This window comes from Carcharhinus amblyrhynchos, chromosome 31 (genome assembly GCF_965287045.1).
Source record: "Carcharhinus amblyrhynchos chromosome 31, sCarAmb.v2.hapA, whole genome shotgun sequence".
NCBI classification, from domain to species: Eukaryota; Metazoa; Chordata; class Chondrichthyes; order Carcharhiniformes; family Carcharhinidae; genus Carcharhinus; species Carcharhinus amblyrhynchos.
Genome location: NC_137354.1, coordinates 19,225,452 through 19,247,079, shown reverse-complemented (window position 1 = coordinate 19,247,079; position 21,628 = coordinate 19,225,452). Strand labels below are relative to the sequence as shown.

General features: G+C 43.9%; 1 protein-coding gene across 2 annotated transcripts in view; it reads left to right on the top strand.

The window, feature by feature from the left end:
• The window catches only part of adamts14 (ADAM metallopeptidase with thrombospondin type 1 motif, 14), a 172,749-nt gene extending 151,641 nt beyond the window's left edge, over positions 1-21,108 (top strand). For both annotated transcript variants that reach the window (XM_080215609.1, XM_080215611.1), the window contains 8 exons: positions 2,159-2,239; positions 2,505-2,668; positions 4,911-5,076; positions 6,920-7,052; positions 7,836-8,043; positions 8,761-8,890; positions 9,345-9,464; positions 18,999-21,108. In XM_080215609.1, coding sequence (XP_080071735.1) covers positions 2,159-2,239; positions 2,505-2,668; positions 4,911-5,076; positions 6,920-7,052; positions 7,836-8,043; positions 8,761-8,890; positions 9,345-9,464; positions 18,999-19,609 — 1,613 coding nt within the window. In that variant the 3' untranslated portion in view covers positions 19,610-21,108. The remainder of the gene's footprint in view (positions 1-2,158; positions 2,240-2,504; positions 2,669-4,910; positions 5,077-6,919; positions 7,053-7,835; positions 8,044-8,760; positions 8,891-9,344; positions 9,465-18,998) is intronic.
• Positions 21,109-21,628: the final 520 nt, after the last annotated feature.

Sequence of the window (21,628 nt, the reverse complement as noted above, 5' to 3'; positions counted from 1 at the left end):
TCAAAAATCTGATGGTAGCATTGTGATACGTTATCTCAGACTTTTGTATCTTTTTCCCGGTAGAAGAAGGTGGACGAGAGAATGTCTGGGATGCGTGGGGTCCTTAGTTATGCTGGCTGCTTTTCTGAGGCAGTGGGAATTGTAAACAGAGTCAATGGATAGGAGGCTGGTTTGCATGATGGATTGGGCTACATTCAGTAATACCATTCATTCATAGTTCTCTGAAATTTTGCTGCGTTGAGGATATATCCTTCTCTGGAAACTGCTGCCTGGATCCCTGTCCAAAAGTGTTAAAAAGCTGTACATCTAGCTTCACGTAAGCATCTTTGATTTCTGTGCTGACTGCTTCTACAAAAGGGATTTATGTCTATGGTGGGTACTGCTGAACAATAGAGATAGCTAGCTGTAAAGAATTATATATTATCACATTTAAGTCCTTTAATTGATAAAAGTTATGCTAATTATTTTCGTTATTTTCTAACTGTGTTCTTAAATAAAAAGAATCTTTCTAGTGGGTCACTTGAACCATACCTGGAGTGAAATACCTTAGGCTCACCAATACAAAATCAAATATAGAACTTAGGGTCTAGGCTAACTTCATCAAATATCTAAAAGTTTCTGACCTGGGTCTTAACACCTCTTTCCATACAAAATGTACTGATTTTGAGTATTAAGAGATACATTTTGTCCTTGGCACCCAGCCAAAGATGAAGACAATGTGTTGAAGGTTGGAGCATTTTGGACAACTTCCTGATTGTCTCTTTACAGTTTGGTGACATTCAAAAAGCAAAATCTTCAAGAAGTAGATACTGGCACTTCAATTTCCTTCAGTCCACCTTTAAGTGAACATTTGAACTATTTTAAATATGGTGAGGAGGAATGAATGTTTAATAGTTTCTTCATTTCATCATGTACCAGTTCTGAGGTTTCCAAAATGAAATGTTTAACCTTGTTATCGATTTCCAGTCATTTGACAAGTTAACCTCAGCTCTGTCCCTAATACTGCCTGGCCCTGTTTCTACAACTGAACCCCACCACAAGACATATCTCCATCACTTAGCCATCTCTTTTTGATGGGTCTGCATAAAAGTCTGCTGTCAGACTTTTGAATGGACTTACCTTGCATTAAGTTGATCTTTCTCTACACTCTAGCTATGACTGTAACACTACATTCTACACTGTCTCGTTTCCTTCTCTATGAACGATGTGTTTTGTCTGTATAGCATGCAAGAAACAGTAATAACACTGTATGTTATTACATGTGACAATAATAAATCAAATCAAATCAAAAAAGACTATTTTTGCTAGTAGCAAAATTCAAGCAATTATGTGTGGATTTGTGTGAAAATTAGATCACAACTTCCGAGATTAATTTATTTGTGATCATTGTAGTCACACTGATGATCCATGTGTATTCATGAATGTAGCCCAGCCCATCACGCAAACTAGCCTCCCATCCATTGACTCTGTCTACACTTCCATCTGCCTCGGAAAAGCAGCCAGCGTAATCTAGGATCCCTTGCACTCAGGGCATACTTTCTTCCACCTTCTTCTACTAGGAAAAAGATACAAAAGCCTGAAGTCACGTACCAACCGACTCAAGCTTCTTCCCTGCTGCCATCAGGTTTTTGAATGAACCTATCTTATATTGAGCTGATCTTTCCCTACACCCTATCTGTGTAAATGCAGCACTACAGTCTGCACCCGCTCTTTTCCTTCTCCCCTATGTACTCTATGAATGGTATGTTTTGTCTGTATATTGCGCAAGAGATGATACTTCTCACTGTATGCCAACACGTGTCAATAATAAATCAAAGGTTCCATCCATCAGGGCTAGTATGGAGTCCAGGTTGCAGAGATAAGAGGGTCAGTGTGCTAATGCAGTTGACCATCTCAAAACACACCCTCAAAAGGAACAAAGCTCACCATATGCATATGTGGCAACATGATGAATAATTTTACTCTTGTAACATTCGCTCCTATCTTTTTTTTGCAGAGCCTACTAATTTAAGCTGAGTTTTAGGTTGCAAATAAATGACAATTACATTGGGCAAACCAAGGACTTCTAAACACTCTGTAACTTTTATAGTTCTCGAATCGAAGAAAAAGACTTAGCACAAGTTTGGATTAATTAATTGCCATACCTCAAATATTGCAGGGATGTTCAAAATGTTCGAACTGCCAACTGGAGCAAGACATATTCAGATTGAAGAAACAGAACCATCCACAAATCTCATTTGTAAGTTTATCTCAAGGATCTAATGACATATCAATATTTAGCTCTGTAAATAGTTCCATAATCTTTGCTATATGAAGACAAATTGAGAATTAATCTAGGGAGGAAATAAGTTGCTGTGGAAATCTTAATTTATTTAGCAAACATTACAGACATTTATGATGTTTTCATTATGCTGAATTATGTTCACTTGTGATAGCTAGAACATTTCATAATTTTGGGGTAAATTATGTTGGACATTTATTTAATAGTTATATTCTGTTAACAGCTGTGAAGAATCAAGCGACTGGTAATTTCATTCTCAATGCCAAAGGTGAAAGTTCAAAGCCAAAAGTGTTTATAGAAATGGGTCTGGAATGGGAGTATTCCGTAGAAAATGACAAGGAAGTTCTCAAATCCAGTGGCCCACTGCACAACAGCATAATTGTTTTTGTAAGTAATGCAATTATTTGATGTTCTTTTTTCAAAAGATTTTTTTTTCACTCTTCTTCCCCTATGAGGTGCCAACTCACTCCATAATTCCCCCAATATCTCACCCAGATGTCTAAAGTTTATTTATTAGTGTAACAAGTAGGGTTACGTTAACACTGCAATGAAGTTGCTGTGAAAATCCCCTAGTCCGCCACACTCTGGCACCTGTTCTGGTTACACTGAGGGACAACTTAGCATAGCCAGTACACCTAACCAGCATACCTTTCGGACTGTGGGAGGAAACTGGAGTATCTGGAGGAAACCCACGCAGACACAGGGAGAACGTGCAGACTCCACACAGACTGTGACCCAAGCTGGGAATTGAACCCAGGTCTCTGGCACAGTGAAGCAGCAGTGCTAACTGTGCCACCGTGCTGCCCCAAATGTCTGGATGCTAATGCTAATCGAAACATTGAGAATGGGCTGGCTGACCAACATAGGGTGAGGGGTGAGGGGTGGTTTAGCCTTCTCCTCCATTGTTTAGAATCATACAATCATACTGTGCAAAGGCCTGAAGGACAGCAGTCACACCTCTACAACCACTTGAGTGGAGATCACTGAATTCTCACCTCTGATCCTCCTAGTTTATACGCTTCTGTCTTGATAGTGGGTGCATTTCTCAATTTCTGAGAGGATGACAAACACACGTACAAGCACATAGAATAGACTGGATGCGAAAATTCAAACATCTCGATGGTAAATCTATGTCATTGGCAAGCAGTGTAAAAATCCTTTGTGAAGGCAACCCAGAATGTAATGCACTGGGATAGTCACCATCCTTTACAACAAATAGCCCATTATCTGCCTTATTCCAGGTAGACATCAGTGAAAGTTTTAAATGGGTGGCACATAGCACTGCTGCCTCACAGCGCCTGGGACCCGGGTTCAATTCTGGCCTCGGCTCAGTGTTTGTGTGAAGTCTATGTGTCCTCTCCATGTCTGCCCAGGTTTCCTCCAGGTGCTCCTATTTCCTCCCACAGTCCAAAGCTGTGTAGGTTAGGTGGATTGACCATGCTAAATTGCCCCTTAGTGTCCAAAGCTGTGCAGATTAGGTGGATTGGCCATGCTAAATTGCCCTTTAGCGTCCAAAGATGTGCAGATTAGGTGGATTGCCATGCTAAATTGTCCCTTAGTATCCAAAGATGTGCAGGTTAGATGGATTGGCCATGTCAGATTGCTCCTTAGTATCCAAAGATGTACATGTGGATTGGTCATGCTAAATTGTCCCTTAGTGTCAGGGGATTTGCAGGATAAATATGTGGAGATATGAGGATAGGGTCTGCGTGAGATTGTTATCAGTGCTGGCTCGATAGGCCAAATGGCCTCTTTCTGCACCATAGGGATTCCATGACTTTTGGAAGCATAGTTCAGTTTTGATTCATTCCTGGAGTTATGCAGCACAGATGAGGTCATTTAGCCCGTTGTCCCTATATTGACTGAAGATGCTCTACTTAACCCAACTCCCTTCCTCTTTCCCCACAGTCCTGCAAGACCCTTTTCAATTCAACCCAGTTTGCTGTGTGAAAACTGCTGTCTGTAAATCCCCTTGGGATGACCTGACAATGAGAAAGACAATCTTAAAGTCCAGGTGTGCTCTTTGTAATGCCCATGGAGTTACTCATTTGTTGGAGTGTTCAGACTGTTCTAAGAGAGAGGGGAACCCTGATTCAAAGCTCATAGCTGTGTGATAGCACATGTTAATTTTAGGCTGGTATTAGAGACTGCTTCCAAAGATGTAGGGTGAGATTCTCTGGCTTCCCTGCGTGGTTTCTCAGTGGAGGGAGGTGGCGTGCTTTTAGCCAGCAGTGGAACGTTCTGGTGTCGCCCCTGTCAGTGGGATTTCCCATTGTCTGCACCTCACGCCACAGGGAAACCGGAGAAATGGGAAGATTAAGCTGGTGTGAACAGCCGGAATCTCTGGCCCATTATAATTGCATTAGACATTTCAGTATTTAACGTCAAACTTATGCTTGTGGCGGCACAGTTTATAAATCTGAAAACAATACAGCTTTGTGAAAATAAGCAGAAAACGTGCTTTCGATGGTTGGCCTGTGGCCAGAACAGAAATGTTGGAAGGGGATATGTAATTTAAAAACAAAAGCAATTCAGGAAGACATCTTCGTAGGGAGTCTGTGCGCAAGATTAAAACATTCTGGATTTATTGAACCTTGTTTTAAACGGAAGAGAATTTCTCTTATTTCAGATTAGCCCACAAGGTGAAGATGCTAAATCAAATTTAATGTACAAGTATGTCATTCACGAAGACCTGCTTCCTGTGATCGGCAACAACGATGTCCTCCTGGAAGAGACGGAAAGTTATGAATGGGCATTAAAGAGCTGGTCCCAGTGTTCGAAAGCCTGTGGAGGAGGTCTGTTGCCAGTGACATGGGTAACAGCATGCTGCTGCATGTTCATTCATACATTACAATTATTCCACTTCACTGCAAACAAGACTTTCCATTTCCAATAAATTCTCAACCTGTTGAAACTTTCCACATTGAGATGTTAAATTAGGAGTTAAGTTTAAAAGACCAGCAGAGTTTTGCCATCTGAATAACCATGGAATCCCTACAGTGTAGAAAGAGAACTTTCAGCCCACTGAGCCAGCAGTGACTCTCCGAAGGAGCATTTGCCCATGCCCTCTCCCCTGCTCATTTACTGTGGCCAATCCACCTAATCTGTACATCTTTGGACTCTAAGGAGTAATGTAGCATGGCCAATTCACCTAACCTGTACATCTTTGGACACTATGGGTCAATTTAGCATCGTTAATCCACTTAACCTGCACATCTTTGGACACTAAGGGGCAATTTAGCACGGCCAATCCATCTAACCTGCACATCTTTGGAGTGTGGGATGAAACTGGAGCACCAGGAGGGAACCCATGCAGACACATGGAGAACGTGCAAATTCCACACAAACAGTGACCCAAGGTTGGAATTGACTGTACATTTTGAGAGAAATTAATTAAGATAAGTAGGATAGGTTTAATCTATCAAAAAGGGAACTGGCTGCTTGGATCCAATGTCATCATCCCGTTCGAAATAATTATTTGCAGATCCATTGTTGATTCCAATATTTGTGCATGACTTGAGATTTTTCAGAGAGTAATCCTAAACCAAATAACTTCAAATTGATGCCTGAAGGATTCTTCCTGAGCACAGAACATATGCTGTTACAGTAGAGTATGTCAATACCTCTGTTCACGCTTTGGCTCAACCCAGGATTATCTGAAAACTTGTGCAACATGTTGGTTCTGAGCTTTTCAGTGCAGCTATACAGAAAGCAGCATACAATTTACGGAAAGGAGCATCCCGTTTCAACCTTAAGGCTGCAAAGACAGACAATGGTATGCATCATCCAAATAGGAGTGAGCGGGAGATTAAATCTGGCCTTTGCAACAGATTGCCAAATACTTTGTTTTTTTTTAAAGTATAAATATTTTGAGCATTATGGTTCCCCAATTTAGTTTAAAAATAATCAAATTCTAAGTTTTTCTCCATTGTATTTAGAGAAATTGAGACTCCCCCAGGAAGACCCTTGCCTGAAGTGAGCAGAATGCCACCACATTACACCTTTTTCTTTACTCATTCATGGGACATGGGTATCACTGGCTAGGCCAGCCAGCATTTATTGCCCATCCCTAGTTGCCTTTGAGAAGGTGGTGATGGTGAGGTGCAGCCCATGTGCTGTAAGTGCACCCACCATGCTTTTACGGAGGGAATTCCAGGATTTTGACCCCGTGTCTGCAAAGAAACGGCCAATATATTTCAGTGTCAGGATGGTGAGTGACTTGGAGGGGAACTTGCAGATGGTGGTGTTCCCATGTATCTGCCACCCTAAATGGAAGTGGTCATGGGTTTGGAAAGTGCTGTCTTTAGAGTTAAACTTACAAATCCTTACTATTCAACGCAGAACTTTATGTATGGATCGTGCAGTGCAGATTATCAGGTTCAACACCTCTCTCAGGCTGTTCTACCCATCAGAATGATGCATTGCTTTGCGCTGAGCCCCATACCTGAACTCCAGATATACATCACTGTTTTGCAAAGAATGTCTAATTTGCAGGATTTATCTAGTCCAAAAAAGTCCCTGAATTGTAATGGTAGATTAAATAGTGCAGAGAATATAAACGCAAATCCCAATCCAGTTTTCAGTATTCATTTGCAGATTATTCTGATGCTGTTACTAATATTGTAAATATTCTTTTAGGCATACAATACACAAAGTATGGCTGTAGACGAAAAAGTGACAGCAAGATGGTGCACAGGAATTCCTGTGACAACAACAAGAAACCAAAGCCTATAAGGAGACGCTGCAACCTTCATGAATGCACACAACCAGCGTAAGCACAATTATCTATTCAGAATGAGCTGAAAGATTGGGAGCAAATTTTATGCAAATGGTCTCAGTAGGTACCTGTGGAGGACAACCTTCAAGAGAGTAGATTGAAATCATAAAGCTATTTTTGCCTTGATATATATGATAGAATCCCTACACTGCAGGAGGAGGCCATTTGGCCCATCAAGCCTGCACTGACCACAATCCCACCCAGGCCCTTCCTCGTAACCCCACATATTTGCTCTGCCAGTCCCCCGACACTAAGGGGCAATTTAGCATGGCCAATCCACCTAACCTGCACAACTTTGGACACCAAAGGGGCAATTTAGCATGGACAATCCACCTAATCTGCACGTGTTTGGACAGTGGGAAGAAACCAGAGCATCCGGAGGAAACCCATGCAGACATGGGGAGAGTGTGCAACCTCCGCAAAGACAGTCACCAAAGGTGGGAATCAAGCTCAGGTTCCTGGCATTGTGAGGCAGCAGTACTAGCCACTGTGCTGCCCATAAGTCAGGCCAGTAACAAAGGAGCTTTTTGCAACTGGCTCCTTTGTGTATGATCTATTTTCAGTGTTCTGAGAATGTCAAGGATCAAAGTATTGATCTGTCAGAGGCTCCAAGTGCATAAAGTTTACCTCTCGTTTTTTTTCTAATGTGTACTCCCAGCATTTTTCATTTCAGTTAAGCAAAGCGTAGTTGTTTATTCAAGGTAACATTATGGCTGCCCAAACCACCAGCTTTCAATGCTGAACAATGATTTAATGCTTAATTCTTTTCTGTTGCAGGTGGTTAGCAGAGGAATGGGGTTCTTGTAGTAAGACGTGTGGGAAAGTAGGATTCCAAACGAGAGTTGTACAGTGTGTCCAGCATCTTAACAAAGGTGCCAACAGAACAGTGCATACCAAGTACTGTGCCGGAGACCGTCCTGACAGCCGAAGGGCATGCAACCGCACTCCATGTCCAGCACAGTGGCGGACGGGAGCTTGGTCTCAGGTATATGAGCAACTTCTCTCTTCCAACAATTCGAGACATTTTCACCTGTGGGTGAATCCAAAACTACAGAAGAACAATATCAGATGGTTCCTAATAAATCCAGACAGAAATTCAGAAGAAAATTTGTAACCCAAGGAGCAGTTAAAATGAAGAATGTGCTATCATGTGGAGTTGTCGAACCATACATAGCATTGATACATTTAAGGGGAAGTTAAACCCACGCAGACATGGGGAGAACATGCAGACATGCACAGACAGTCACACAAGGCCAGAATCGAACCTGGGTCCCTGGTGCTGTGAGGCAGCAGTGCTAACCATTGTGCAGCTGTGCCGTCCCATTCTTGTTCTGCCAAAAACTTCATTTGAACTAATGGCATCATATTCAGGGGAGTCAGTTGGCTGAACTGCTGGTTCATGATACTAACAGCATGGGTTCAATTCCCATACTGACTGAGGTTATTCATGAAGACCCCGTCTTCTCAACCTTGCCCCTCGTCTGAGGTGAAGCGTGGTGACCCTCAGGTTAAATCACCACCTGTCAGTTCTCCCCTTCAAGAGGGAGAGCTGCCTATGGTCATCTGGGACCATAGGTGACTTTCATTCAGGGAATATAATCATGAAGAATGGTGAATTTTGGACAGTTACAACTCTTGTTGCTAGACTTGCCTGTGCCAGAACGTCACTGTTGTTTCTCTGGTCCTACTTTCCTTGGTGTAGTGCTCTGTGACTTGTGGAGAGGGTATCCAGCAGCGGCAGGTGGTGTGTCGGAGCAGTGACAACAGCATTAGCCAGTGCTACGGTGAAAAGCCCGAAACTGTACAGGTCTGCAAAGTGATACAGTGCAACGGTAAGGACACAGGCATGTGTTGCATGGGTTGGCCTCCATTGATTGTGTTCTCTGACTGTACTGTCAACCTCAGTGTTGTTCAGATTGTCTCACCCCAGTGTGGAATGCTGTAACAAAGACTGCAACATGTTAATAGAACCTTTTCCTGTTGGTTTCTTTTGAAGATACACAGTGAAAGTGTTTTTATGGCATTCCCAAAGCAGATCTGTGGATGACGGGAGTAGACGTTGAGAATTCTCTCCGAAGATCTGCGATCCATGCTTGTGACCTTCTCTCCATTAAGATGAGTGGACAGAAAATGGTATAGGGCATGTTGACCTTCGTGCCAAAGTTTCCAAGATCCTGGGGCTGCTAAGTTGGGAAACTTAACTATTGGGTTTTTTGTTTCGTGATTGAAAGGCAGTGCATTGTAGGATGAAAAATAAAATGCTAACGCTGTCAAAAATCTCTTCAGCCCATCTAGGAAAGTCCTCCGTTTTCACCCCAAGCACGGAAACCACTGATCAGGTCACTGCACGAGGCCACTGGGAGTCGCAGCTCGTCCCAGAGAAGCCTGTTCAGAAAATTTCAACAAGTAACTCAGATTTTACTATTTTTTTCATTGTCTTTGAATGTTGGCGGCGATTCTCCAAGCTCACATTCGGGGGTTTGCCATATTGGGATATTAATCACAATATTGGGTGCGGGGATTGGGGCAGCACGGTGGCGCAGTGGTTAGCACTGCTGCCTCACAACACCAGGGACCTGGGTTTGATTACCAGCCTTGGGTCACTGTCTGTGTGGAGTCTGCACATTCTCCCCGTGTCTGCCTGGGTTTCCTCCAGGTGCTCGGGTTTCCTCTGAAAGACATGCAGGCTAGGTGCATTGGCCGTGCTAAATTCTCCCTCAGTGTACCTGAACAGGCGCCGGAGCGCAGCAACTGGGGGATTTTCACAGTAACTTTATTGCAGAGTTAATGTACACCTACTAGCAACAATAATAAATAAACTTCAAACTTCAAGAGGGAGATGGTCCAGAGATTGGCTCAAACCACTGCCACAAACCTTACTCTTGCATTTTCCAGCATTCCTAAGCATCCACTTTATACGGATTGGTGGATTTTTTTTTATTCATTGTGGGCCATGGGCATCGCTGGATGCCCAGCATTTATTGCCCATCCCTAGCTGCCCTTGGAGGGCAGTTGAGGTTCAACCACATTACTGTGGCTCTGGAGTCACATGTAGGCCAGACCGGGTAAGGATGACAGATTTCCTTCCTTAAAGAGACATTAGGCTACCAGATGGGTTTTATGCATTTACCATATGCCAGGAAATTGTATGAAGACATAACTGACTAGGGCCTTCTTAATCCAAGTTACCTCCAAACTGTTGGGCACTCCTGAATGGAAAGTGCTAAAATCTCTCTAAAGGATTTTGGCTCACAGCTGGGTAAGCATTCTAATTTTGAATCTTGCCATTAGAAGCAGCCCTGAGATGACTTAATCCAAATGCACAGAAAATGGATTCTCCAGTTTTAGGATTGTGTTTGTTTGTGAAACCAGTTGCAGTAAAGGCTTGATCTCAAATGCTAGTGTACAGTTCCTGCCCCAGACTGCATATTGCCAGAGGGTGACTATCTAACTAAATAGCAAAGCCAATTGCCAGAAGATTTGAGGCTGTATGCCTGCCTGATGCTAGTTGTATCACTGATTACACAATGAAACCACAAAACTTGGAGCAGCCGTACTCAAAATAATAACATCTTTCTAGGTCACAGACACCACTTGTGAAAAATAAAATGATGTGATTTACTCCTCTAATAGCTGCCATATATGCCAAGTCACAAAGTGACTAACTCCCTAATTAAAGATTATTTTCATTGCTGTAAATGAAGGCAGTACCTGAATTAAATTAAAATTAGGATCCAGGAAGGTGCCAGTTGGGAGTTGCTCCACCCCAGTGTTCAGCTGTTCCTCACGACCCTAGGCGAAGTAAAACAAATCTCCCATTTATCCTTTGGCTGTAAAGATTCTTTTGAATCCCTTCTACCCCCTCCCAAGATGAGATGAACATGGCACTCATCTATTGAATTCAAGGAACCCAAGCAGTAAGTAGGATTTGATCTGATTTGATTTATTATTGTCACATGTATTAACATACGGTGAAAAGTATTGTTTCTTGCATGCTATACAGACAAAGCATACCGTTCATAGAGAGGGAAATGAGAGCGTGCAGAATGTAGTGTCATAGCTAGGGTGTAGAGAAAGATCAACTTAATGCAATGTAAGTCCATTCAAAAGTCTGATGGCAGCAGGGAAGAAGCTGTCCTTGAGTTGGTCGGTACGTGACCTCAGACTTTTGTATCTTTTTCCCAACAGAAGAAGGTGGAAGAGAGAATGTCCACTGTGCGTGGGGTCCTTAATTATGCTGGCTGCTTTGCCGAGGCAGTGGGAAGTGAGGACAGAATCAGTGAATGGGAGGTTGGTTTGCATGATGAACTGGGCTACGTTCACGACTTTTTGTAGTTCCTTGCGGTCTTGGGCAGAGCAGAAGCTGTGATACAACCAGAAAGGGTGCTTTCTATGTTGCATCTGTAAATGTTGGTGAGAGTCGTAGCTGACATGCTGAATTGCCTTAGTCTTATGAGAAATAGAGGCAATAGATGACACCAAGATTGGGGGAAAGGCAAATTGTGCGGAGGGTGTGGAGAGTCTGCAGAAGGATCTAGATAGGCTGGGCGAATGGGCCAGGAAATGGCAAATGGAATTTAATGTTGGCAAGTGTGAGGTGGTCCACTTTGGTAGGAAGAATGGTAGGAAGGACTATTACTTACGTGGCGAAAAACTGCAGCAGGCGACGGTGCAGAGGGACCTCGGGGTCCTTGTGCATGAGTCGCAAAAACCCAGCTTGCAGGTGTAGCAGGTGGTCAGGAAGGCGAATGGGATGCTGGCCTTCATAGCGAGGGGGATTGAATATAAAAGTAGGGAGGTCTTGCTGCAGCTGTATAGGGCATTGGTGAGGCCGCAGCTGGAGTACTGTGTGCATTTTTGGGCGCCGCACCTGTGCAAAGATATTTTGGCCTTGGAGGGAGTGCAGAGGAGGTTTACTAGGCTGATACCGGAGTTGAGGGGGTTGAGCTATGAGGAGAGGCTGAATAAACTAGGCTTGTACTCGTTAGAGTTTAGAAGAATGAGGGGAGATCTCATTGAGACGTATAAGATGATGAATGGGATGGATAGGATAGAGGTGGAGAGACTCTTCCTGCTCAAAAAAGACAGTAGGACTAGGGGGCACAGCCTCAAGATAAAGGGGAGGTGGTTTAGAACGGAGTTGAGGAGGAACTTCTTCACTCAAAGGGTGGTGAATCTCTGGAATTCTCTGCCCGTTGAAGTGGTGGAGGCTGCCTCGCTAAATATTTTTAAGAAGCGGGTTGATGGGTTCTTGATAAGAGAGGGGATTAAGGGTTATGGGGAGAGGGCGGGAAAGTGGAACTGAGCCACGACAGATCAGCCATGATCTTATTGAATGGCGGGGCAGGCTCGAAGGGCTAGATGGCCTACTCCTGCTCCTATTTCTTATGTTCTTATGTTCTTATTACTGGAGGTTCCTGCTCTGCATCCCTTTCTATGTCTATAAAACTTGTCCCACCATGGGTCACACAGGGGCTTCGGTCTAAATAAATAACAAAGGGACAAGCCATAAGATAAAGGCAAAATATTGTGAAGGCTGGAATCAGAAACAAAAACAGAAAGTGCTAGAAAAGCTCAGCAGATCTGACAGCATCTGTGGAGAGAGAATATAAGAACATAAGAAATAGGAGCAGGAGTAGGCCATCTAGCCCTTCGAGCCTGCCCCGCCATTCAATAAGATCATGGCTGATCTGTCGTGGCTCAGTTCCACTTTCCCGCCCTCTCCCCATAACCCTTAATCCCCTCTCTTATCAAGAACCCATCAACCCGCTTCTTAAAAATATTTAGCGAGACAGCCTCCACCACTTCAACGGGCAGAGAATTCCAGAGATTCACCACCCTTAGAGTGAAGAAGTTCCTCCTCAACTCCGTTCTAAACCGCCTCCCCTTTATCTTGAGGCTGTGCCCCCTAGTCCTACTGTCTTTTTTGAGCGGGAAGAGTCTCTCCACCTCTATCCTATCCATCCCATTCATCATCTTATACGTCTCAATGAGATCTCCCCTCATTCTTCTAAACTCTAACGAGTACAAGCCTAGTTTATTCAGCCTCTCCTCATAGCTCAACCCCCTCAACTCCGGTATCAGCCTAGTAAACCTCCTCTGCACTCCCTCCAGGGCCAAAATATCCTTGCGCAGGTGCGGCGCCCAAAACTGCACACAGTACTCCAGCTGCGGCCTCACCAATGCCCTATACAGCTGCAGCAAGACCTCCCTACTTTTATATTCAATCCCCCTCGCTATGAAGGCCAGCATCCCATTCGCCTTCCTGACCACCTGCTGCACCTGCAAGCTGGGTTTTTGCGACTCATGCACAAGGACCCCGAGGTCCCTCTGCACCGTCGCCTGCTGCAGTTTTTCGCCACGTAAGTAATAGTCCTTCCTACCATTCTTCCTACCAAAGTGGACCACCTCACACTTGCCAACATTAAATTCCATTTGCCATTTCCTGGCCCATTCGCCCAGCCTATCTAGATCCTTCTGCAGACTCTCCACACCCTCCACACAATTTGCCTTTCCCCCAATCTTGGTGTCATCAGCAAATTTCGACACCCTGCACTCGGTTCCCTCCTCCAGATCATCTATATAAATGGTAAATAGCTGAGGCCCCAGCACCGACCCCTGGGGCACCCCACTAGTCACCAACCGCCAATCCGAATAGCACCCATTGACCCGCACTCTCTGCCTCCTATTTGACAACCAATCCTCTATCCACGCTAACACCCTACCCCCAACTCCATGTCCCCTGACCTTCTGCAATAACCTCTTGTGAGGTACCTTGTCAAACGCCTTCTGAAAATCCAGAAAGACCACATCCACCGGCTCTCCTCTATCCACTGCCCTAGACACATCCTCATAGAACTCCAGTAAATTTGTCAGACACGACTTCCCTTTAATGAAACCGTGTTGCGTCTGCCCTATCAAGCAATTCCCTTCAAGATGCCTCGCAATTTCCTCCTTAATGACGGATTCCAACATTTTACCTACCACAGACGTTAAACTAACCGGCCTATAATTCCCCGCCTTTTGCCTGGCACCCTTCTTAAACAACGGCGTAACATTAGCCGTTTTCCAATCTTCCGGCACTTCCCCGGAATCCAGCGACGTCTGGAAAATAACCACCAAGGCATCCACTATAACCTCCGCCATTTCTTTCAGAACCCTCGGATGCATTCCATCCGGTCCTGGGGACTTGTCCACAATCAGCCCCTCCAGTCTGTCGAGCACCACCTCTCTAGTAACAGTAATGTCATTAAGACCCTCCAGTCCTACCACCTTTCCATCGCTAACACCCGGCAAATTATTCACGTCCTCCTCCGTGAAGACAGAAACAAAAAAGTTATTCAAGACCTTCGCCATATCCCCATCCCCTAGTCTGGATGACCCTTTGTCAGAGCTGTTGGTAGACCTACCTCTTAATGTTGAGGCAGTATACCTACTGTTTGATTGACAACCAAGGACATATCCCTCAGGCATTCCTGCTCCTCCTGGTAAGTAATTGTGATGGAAATTACCTTACAAGTCACAGGCAATCCCAAAATCTAGTTTCCCTGTACATGTAGGGCTGGCTGGCTCAAGGCAACCCAGTTTTGACGTAGGGGCCTAGAGCAGGGGTTTTTAGGCCGCTTATTTTTCTCTGCTTCTGGCATGAGTAAAAGGATGTTGTGACTTTTACCTTTCCCAACATGGCGAGTGGGGTACTGCAGCAGGGAGTAAGTTTGTTCATTTTGCTTGCCATATTGGTGGTTGATTAGACCTTATAGATAATTAATTCTTACTGTTCAGTTTTGACAGATGGCCAGGACCTGCTTTTGGAAGATCAGTCTTGCTGGAAGATTGAAAAAACTCAGGCCCATACTCCTGAAATACTGTCCACTTTGTAACAGTTCCTTTGGTGTGTGAAAGTAATTATAGTGAGCATAAATAGACTGCCTATCTTTGGGGAGGCGATGGCCTTGTGGTATTATCACTGGACTAGTAATCCAAACAAAAAACTCAGCTAATATTCTGGAGACTTGGATTTGAATCCAGTCATGGTAGATGTTGGAATTTGAATTCAACAAAGTAAAATCTGGAATTAAGAATTTGTCATGAAGCCATTGTTAGAAAAACCCATTTGGTTCACTAATGTCCTTTAGAGAAGGAGATCTGCCGTCCTTACCCGATCTGACTTCAGAAGCACGGCAATGTGGTTGACTCTCAATTCCCCTTGGGCAACTGGGGATGGGCAATAAATGCTGACCAGTCAGCGACGTTATGATTGAATAGACCTGTTGGATTGTCTTTATTCTTCAGAGTAGAGGCATTTTTAACACATACGCTGCATGACAGCGGTCCCTTTAAGCCCATTGTGAAGTCTGTTTAAAGAGCTTTCAGTCAATGTGAGTTGACAGTAAAAACCATAGTTATTCGATATTCACCAGAGTGGTTCAATCAAGTGATGTGGCCAAATGACCTCATCCTAATTATATAACAAACTGCGAAGCAAGCGTCTTCCATTTAAGTGCTACCACTTAAGTGCTACCATTTAAGTCCCATGTATTTCATTATCTTTACCTGTGTGTACTTGCTAGACAACTGCAGTTGATTTCTATATTGTTACAGCAGCATTAGTTTTTTTACTTCCGCATGTGATTGGTTCCCTGTATCAAAGACTCAGGCAAACATTGGGAAGGGAGCTCAGAAAAATACCCTTTCATTTGTTTTCCCTGTGCTGTAAGACATTCTTTCATGGACCATCAAATCATGAACCAGACCCTTAGCTTTACATGGGCAAATGAAAGCAGTCCATTCATATCTCTGCCCTCTGGTACCAACCAGCCTGCTATTCCAACACTGCTACTAATCCATCCACCTCTATGACCTGGAGTTCTTATAGACACAACTTACAGGTGAGAAATGTTGACCCTGCATTAATGTGTAATCTCACCCAGTAAGATCTGCAGAAGCCTTATTGCCTTATTCTAAGAGGCCAATGTGGTTGTAATTGACAACATTAGAAATGCAGGTCCCTTTAAGAGTAAGTGGCAGGGACCCGGGTTCAAATCCAGCCTTGGGTCACTGTCTGTGTGGGGTTTGCATGTTCTCCCTGTGTCTGCATGGGTTTCCTCCGAGTGCTCCACTTTCTTCCAACACTCCAAAGATGTGCATTTTAGGTGGATTGGCCATGCTAAATTGCCCCTTAGTGTCCCAAGAGGTGCAGGTTAGAAGGATTGGCCATGCTGAGTTGCTCCTTAGTTTCCCAAGTTGTGCAGGTTAGGCAGATTGGTGGCGTAAATACGTGGGGTTACGAAAACAAGATGAAAAGGATTGGTGGAGAGTCAATGGGTCGAATTACCTTCTTCTGCACTGTAGGGATTCTATGATTAAAGCAGGTCTTGCTTCAGAGTGAATTGAGGGCAAGTGATGTTGATAGAAAGTTGTACTGAGATTTCTCCCTCCAGTTAGGTTTGCTTCTGAACAGGGAGAGGATCTCCAGGGTAGAGTGGTTCACTCCAGTGAACCAGTTGTGACCTGTCAGAATGTCTCCTGCTGCCTAATTCAGTTAATGAATGTTCACTTGTTTAACAGTAGTGGGGGAATGAAAGGCAAAAGAGTTAAGAATTGCCAAGATGGAGGTCATAAGAAGCTAACTAAGCAAGCTGCCCTAAGTGCGCAGTGAAAGAAGCTCCTCTGGCATAGCAGAAAGACATTCTAACGACTTGGTAATGGGTTTATCTGTTGGATCCTAATCGAAGGCAGAACTTAACATCTGCTGAGAGAGCTTGTCAGAGTGAGATGATGCATTATTCTGTCATTGTCTGTAAAGTGCACAGCTATTCAGCACTCCTGTTTCATTTCTTTATTCACTGCTGGGAACAAACATGACTTGTTCTTGAAGACTTTACCATTATCAGTCACTTACGTAGCTGCCACCAATAAAAGAGTCTTAGAGATTCATGGGGGCGGCACAGTGGTTAGCACTGCTGCCTCACAGTGCCAGGGACCCGGGTTTGATTCCCGGTGTGGAGTCTGCACTTACTTCCTGTGTTTGCGTGGGTTTCCTCCCACAGTCCAAAAGCCATGTTGGTTGGATGCGTCAGCCATGCTAAATTCTCCCTCAGTGTACCCGTATAGGCCGGAGTGTGGCGACTAGAGGATTTTCACAGTAACTTCATTGCAGTGTGACACTAATAAATAAACTTAAACTCCCTCTGCACTGTCCCGTCAAACACTCCCAGGACAGGTACAGCACAGGGTTAGATATAGAGCAAAGCTCCCTCTACACTGTTCCCCTCAAACACTCCCAGGACAGGTACCGCATGGGGTTAGATACAGAGCAAAGCTCCCTCTACACTGTCCCCCATCAGACATTCCCAAGACAGGTACAGCACAGGGTTAGATACAGAGTAAAGCTCCCTCTGCACTGACCCCCATCAAACACTCCCAGGACAGGTGCAGCACGGGCTTAGATACAGAGTAAAGCTGTCCAACAAGTATCTCTATAAAATCAGTAGACTTGGGTCAAATTGTAATTCATTTGTAGGACATGGATGTCGCTGACTGGCCAGCATCTATTGCCCATCCTTCGTTGCCCTTGAGAAGGTTGTGGTAAGCTGCCTTCTTGAAATACTGTAGCCCACTCGTATTGCTGACATATTATTGTTTTGGAATGGGATGTGAATGTTACAAACTATTTTCATTTTGAATTTCTGTGTTTCGTAACAGAATTGTTCCTTGGTGTCCCGCATGGTAGGTTGTTGCATAAGGTTAAATCTCACGGGATCCAGGGTGAGATATCTAAATGGTTACAAAATTGGCTTCTTGACAGAAGCCAGAAGGTGGTTGTAGAGAGTTGTTTTTCAAACTGGAGGCCTGTGACCAGCGGTGTGCCTCAGGGATCAGTGCTGGGTCCACTGTTATTTGTCATTTATATTAATGATTTGGATGAGAATATAGAAGGCATGGGTTAGTAAGTTTGCGGAAGACACTAAGATTAGTGGCATACTGGACAGCGAAGAAAGTTTCTCCAATTGCAATAGGATCTTGATCAGTTGGACCAGTGGGCTGACGAATAGCAGATGGAGTTTAATTTAGACAAGTGCGAGGTGATGCATTTTGGAAGATTGAGCCAGGGCAGGACTTACTCAGTTAATGGGTGTTGGAGAGAATTACAGAACAAAGAGATCTAGGGTGACATATTCATAGCTCCTTGAAAGTGGAATCACAGGTGGACAAAGTGGTGAAGAAGGCATTCAGCATGCTTGGTTTCATCGGTCAGAACATTGAATACAGGAGTTGGAATGTCTTGTTGAAGTTGTACAACAGATTGGTGAGGCCACACTCGGAATACTATGTACAGTTCTGATCACCCTATTATAGAAAGGATGTCATTGGACTGGAAAAGTGCAGAGAAGATTTGCCGGGATGCTGCCGGGACTTGATGGTTTGGGTTGTGGGGGGAGGCTGGATAGACTAGGACTCTTTTCTCTGGAGTGTGGGGGGCTGAGGGGTGATCTCATGGAGGTCTGTGGAGTGGTGGGGGGCATGGATCAGCTGGATGGTCGGTGTCTTTTCCCAGGAGTGGGGGAGTCTGGGGCTGGAGGGCGTGGGCTTGGGGTAAGAGGTGGGAGATACAGGGGTGTCCAGGGGGACAGTTTTTTTCGCGCGAGGGGTGGTGAGTGTCTGGAGTGGACTGCCGGAGATGGTGGTGGAGACAGGTGCAATTTTGTATTTTGGAGGATATTTGGATGGTTACATGGGTACGATGCGTGTGGAGGGATGTGGGCCGGGTGCGAGCAGTTGGGATTAGCTTGGGGGTTTTAGAAAAGGGGGTGGCATGGACAGGTTGGGCCGGGGGGCCTGTTTCCCAGCTGTAAACCTCTATGACTCTACTTCACTCTCAGATTCAATATTCCAACTTTTGAAGAATCTTAACTACTTTTGTTTTGATTTAATTCACAGGGGAGCCGTGCCTTGGGGATAAATCTATTTTCTGTCAGATGGAGGTTTTGGCTCGATACTGTTCCATTCCTGGGTATAATAAGTTGTGCTGTGAATCCTGCAATAAAAGGGACCCAACTTTGCCCCCTTCTCTTTCTCAGGCAGACACTGAAGGTGCTAAGGGCACCATCCATCCCAGCCCCGTCCCAGAAATAGTAACAAAGCCAACCCTCTATAGCCATTACCCAACAGTCAAAAGCACCACCATCAGGAAGGACGTCAGTTCGCCAACACCTCTTACCTCCACCCGCGTCGATGGCATTTACCATTCATCAACCAATGCTTTTGCAACAGGGTCTCAGGGAACCACCAACAGTTTCACTCTGCTCAATACTCGCACTTTTGCAAGCACTTTTATGTTGCCCCCTGCTCAACAGGCAACACAGCATGGTAATACGGGTATGTCTGATTCCACCACAACTCATCAGTTGTTTACAAACAGGGAAAGAACTTTACCTCTCACAACGAGCAAGAGCGAGACTTGGAGCGCAGAAGCCACAAGTCAACGGAGAAGGGAAGACAGCAAATCAGAAGCAGACTTGACCCACAGTATCTCACCCGTCATAACATGAAGTGGCAATTCTGTGACCGTGCCGTCCTTCAAATGGAACTGCAGTTTTTGCAATACTCTGTCAGTGGAACCGTATGCCCCGATAAACTGCTCGATCCTCTTACCCGCTTGGAGGCGCTTTCTGCCAGTGTCAACCCACAGCTGCAGGTAAAAGCGAGTCCTGGTTCAGTACTGGTATCATGTCCACTTGAGATGGTGACACTTATACACGCGAGTACTGTAAAAGGTAACAGCAGCCTCCTCTGTTGCAACACTCAAATGTTTCCAGATACTAAATGGTGCTAATTTAACATAAATGTACTGCATTAGCTTGAACCTCAAATTTGCATCAAACAGTTTAATCCTCTGACACCTTAACAAAAGATCTCATACGGTTACGCTACATGTGATGCATGTAGCTTCTCAAGTTTTCTGGTGCCGTAAGATGTGCTATGTTTAAGCGGTTTACACATTGTCTTGAAAACACCTTCAGTATTGTTGTGGTAATTAAATGATATACAGTATTTACATCCATCGTGTATATAATGTAAATGTCAGCATCCAAAAAGATAATAGGTTTAACAATGTGTTATATTAGAGTTAGCTGTCTTGTTGCTTGTACAAACCTGCCTTACCGGTGCTCTTTGGGCACACACTTCCTTCCAGAGTACATATATTAACATGATTCCTTTTGCAGTTTGTATAGTTCCTGTATATAAATGAACAAGAGCTTTTAATTTTAATATTTATTGAATTGGAAAAGAGTTGTGCATTGTTGAAAGAATTTTATTAGCAGTGGCCTCCATGGCTAGTCACTTGTCTCCTCATTTTCCTTTTGAGTTGAATGGAGGCTGAAGCAGTGAAATGTAATTTATAAAACTGTTGAATGTTGCCCACACAACGTTACAGGCAATGCATTTCATTCAAAAATATAGAAGTGAATTTTTTTTATAAATAATATCTAAGGTTTATTTTTTAGTTTTGTTTTAATGTGAAAAAAAATAACCAGGGAATCTGAGATTTTATGCATTAATGTATAAGATTTAAATGTCCAGCCCGGTAACAGTGCAATGGCTGGGCACTAACTGTGAAACTTACGCAGTCTGAACAGTTTTGAACCTCCTCAGATGGTGTGTGAGCTGACGGAATACCAACGTTTTTGGATTTGCTTTGATGAAAGCCAAAATAGACTGCAACTTGAATGTATCAAGACCCACATTTGGTGCTGTGCTTTGACTTGCAAACTACCATTCGTTCTTCAACGGATACACATGGCTCACGAGGTTTTTAAAACCTTTACTTGCTGCCGAGGGATCAGTATTTTCAAAAGGAAGTAGTTTGAATCCCGTTAAAAGAAATTAATACTCTTAATGCTTAACAGAGTGATTCTGACTCAATCCACATACTTAAACGCTGATTGTATTGTTAAACATTGTATTTGGTTAGAAACTAATCCCTAATATGCAAAAGCAATAGATCCCTAGAATAATTATTTAAACCACTGTTTAGTTTACTGATGAATCGTGCTAAAAGTGGTAATAAATGCTATTTCGGTATCTCTTTGTCAAAGATTTTGTTGTAAACACTGCATCCTACTAGTAATGTGTAGGCATGATTACAATCTTGACACAGTTGATATCGGCACTATGTAATGTTTTAAATCAATGTACCTCTCGTCCCTTATAGAAGGTAGCACAGTGGTTAACGCTGCTGCCTCACAATGCCAGGGCCCCGGGGTCAATTCCCGGCTTGGATTGCTGCCTGTGTGGAGAGTCCCCGTGTCAGCCAAGGCTTCCACCCACAGTCTGAAAGACGTGCTGGTTAGATGGATTGGCCATGCTAAATTCTCCCTCCATGTACCTGAACAGGTTCTGGAGTGTGGTGACTAGTGGATTTTCACAGTAACTTCATTGCAGTGTTAATAGAAGCCTACTTATGACAATAAATAAACTTTAAACTCATTACTGATAAATATTATTTGCTGTTCAGTTCACGTAGAACACTTAGAATCCTACAGTGCAGAAGGAGGACATTCAGCCCA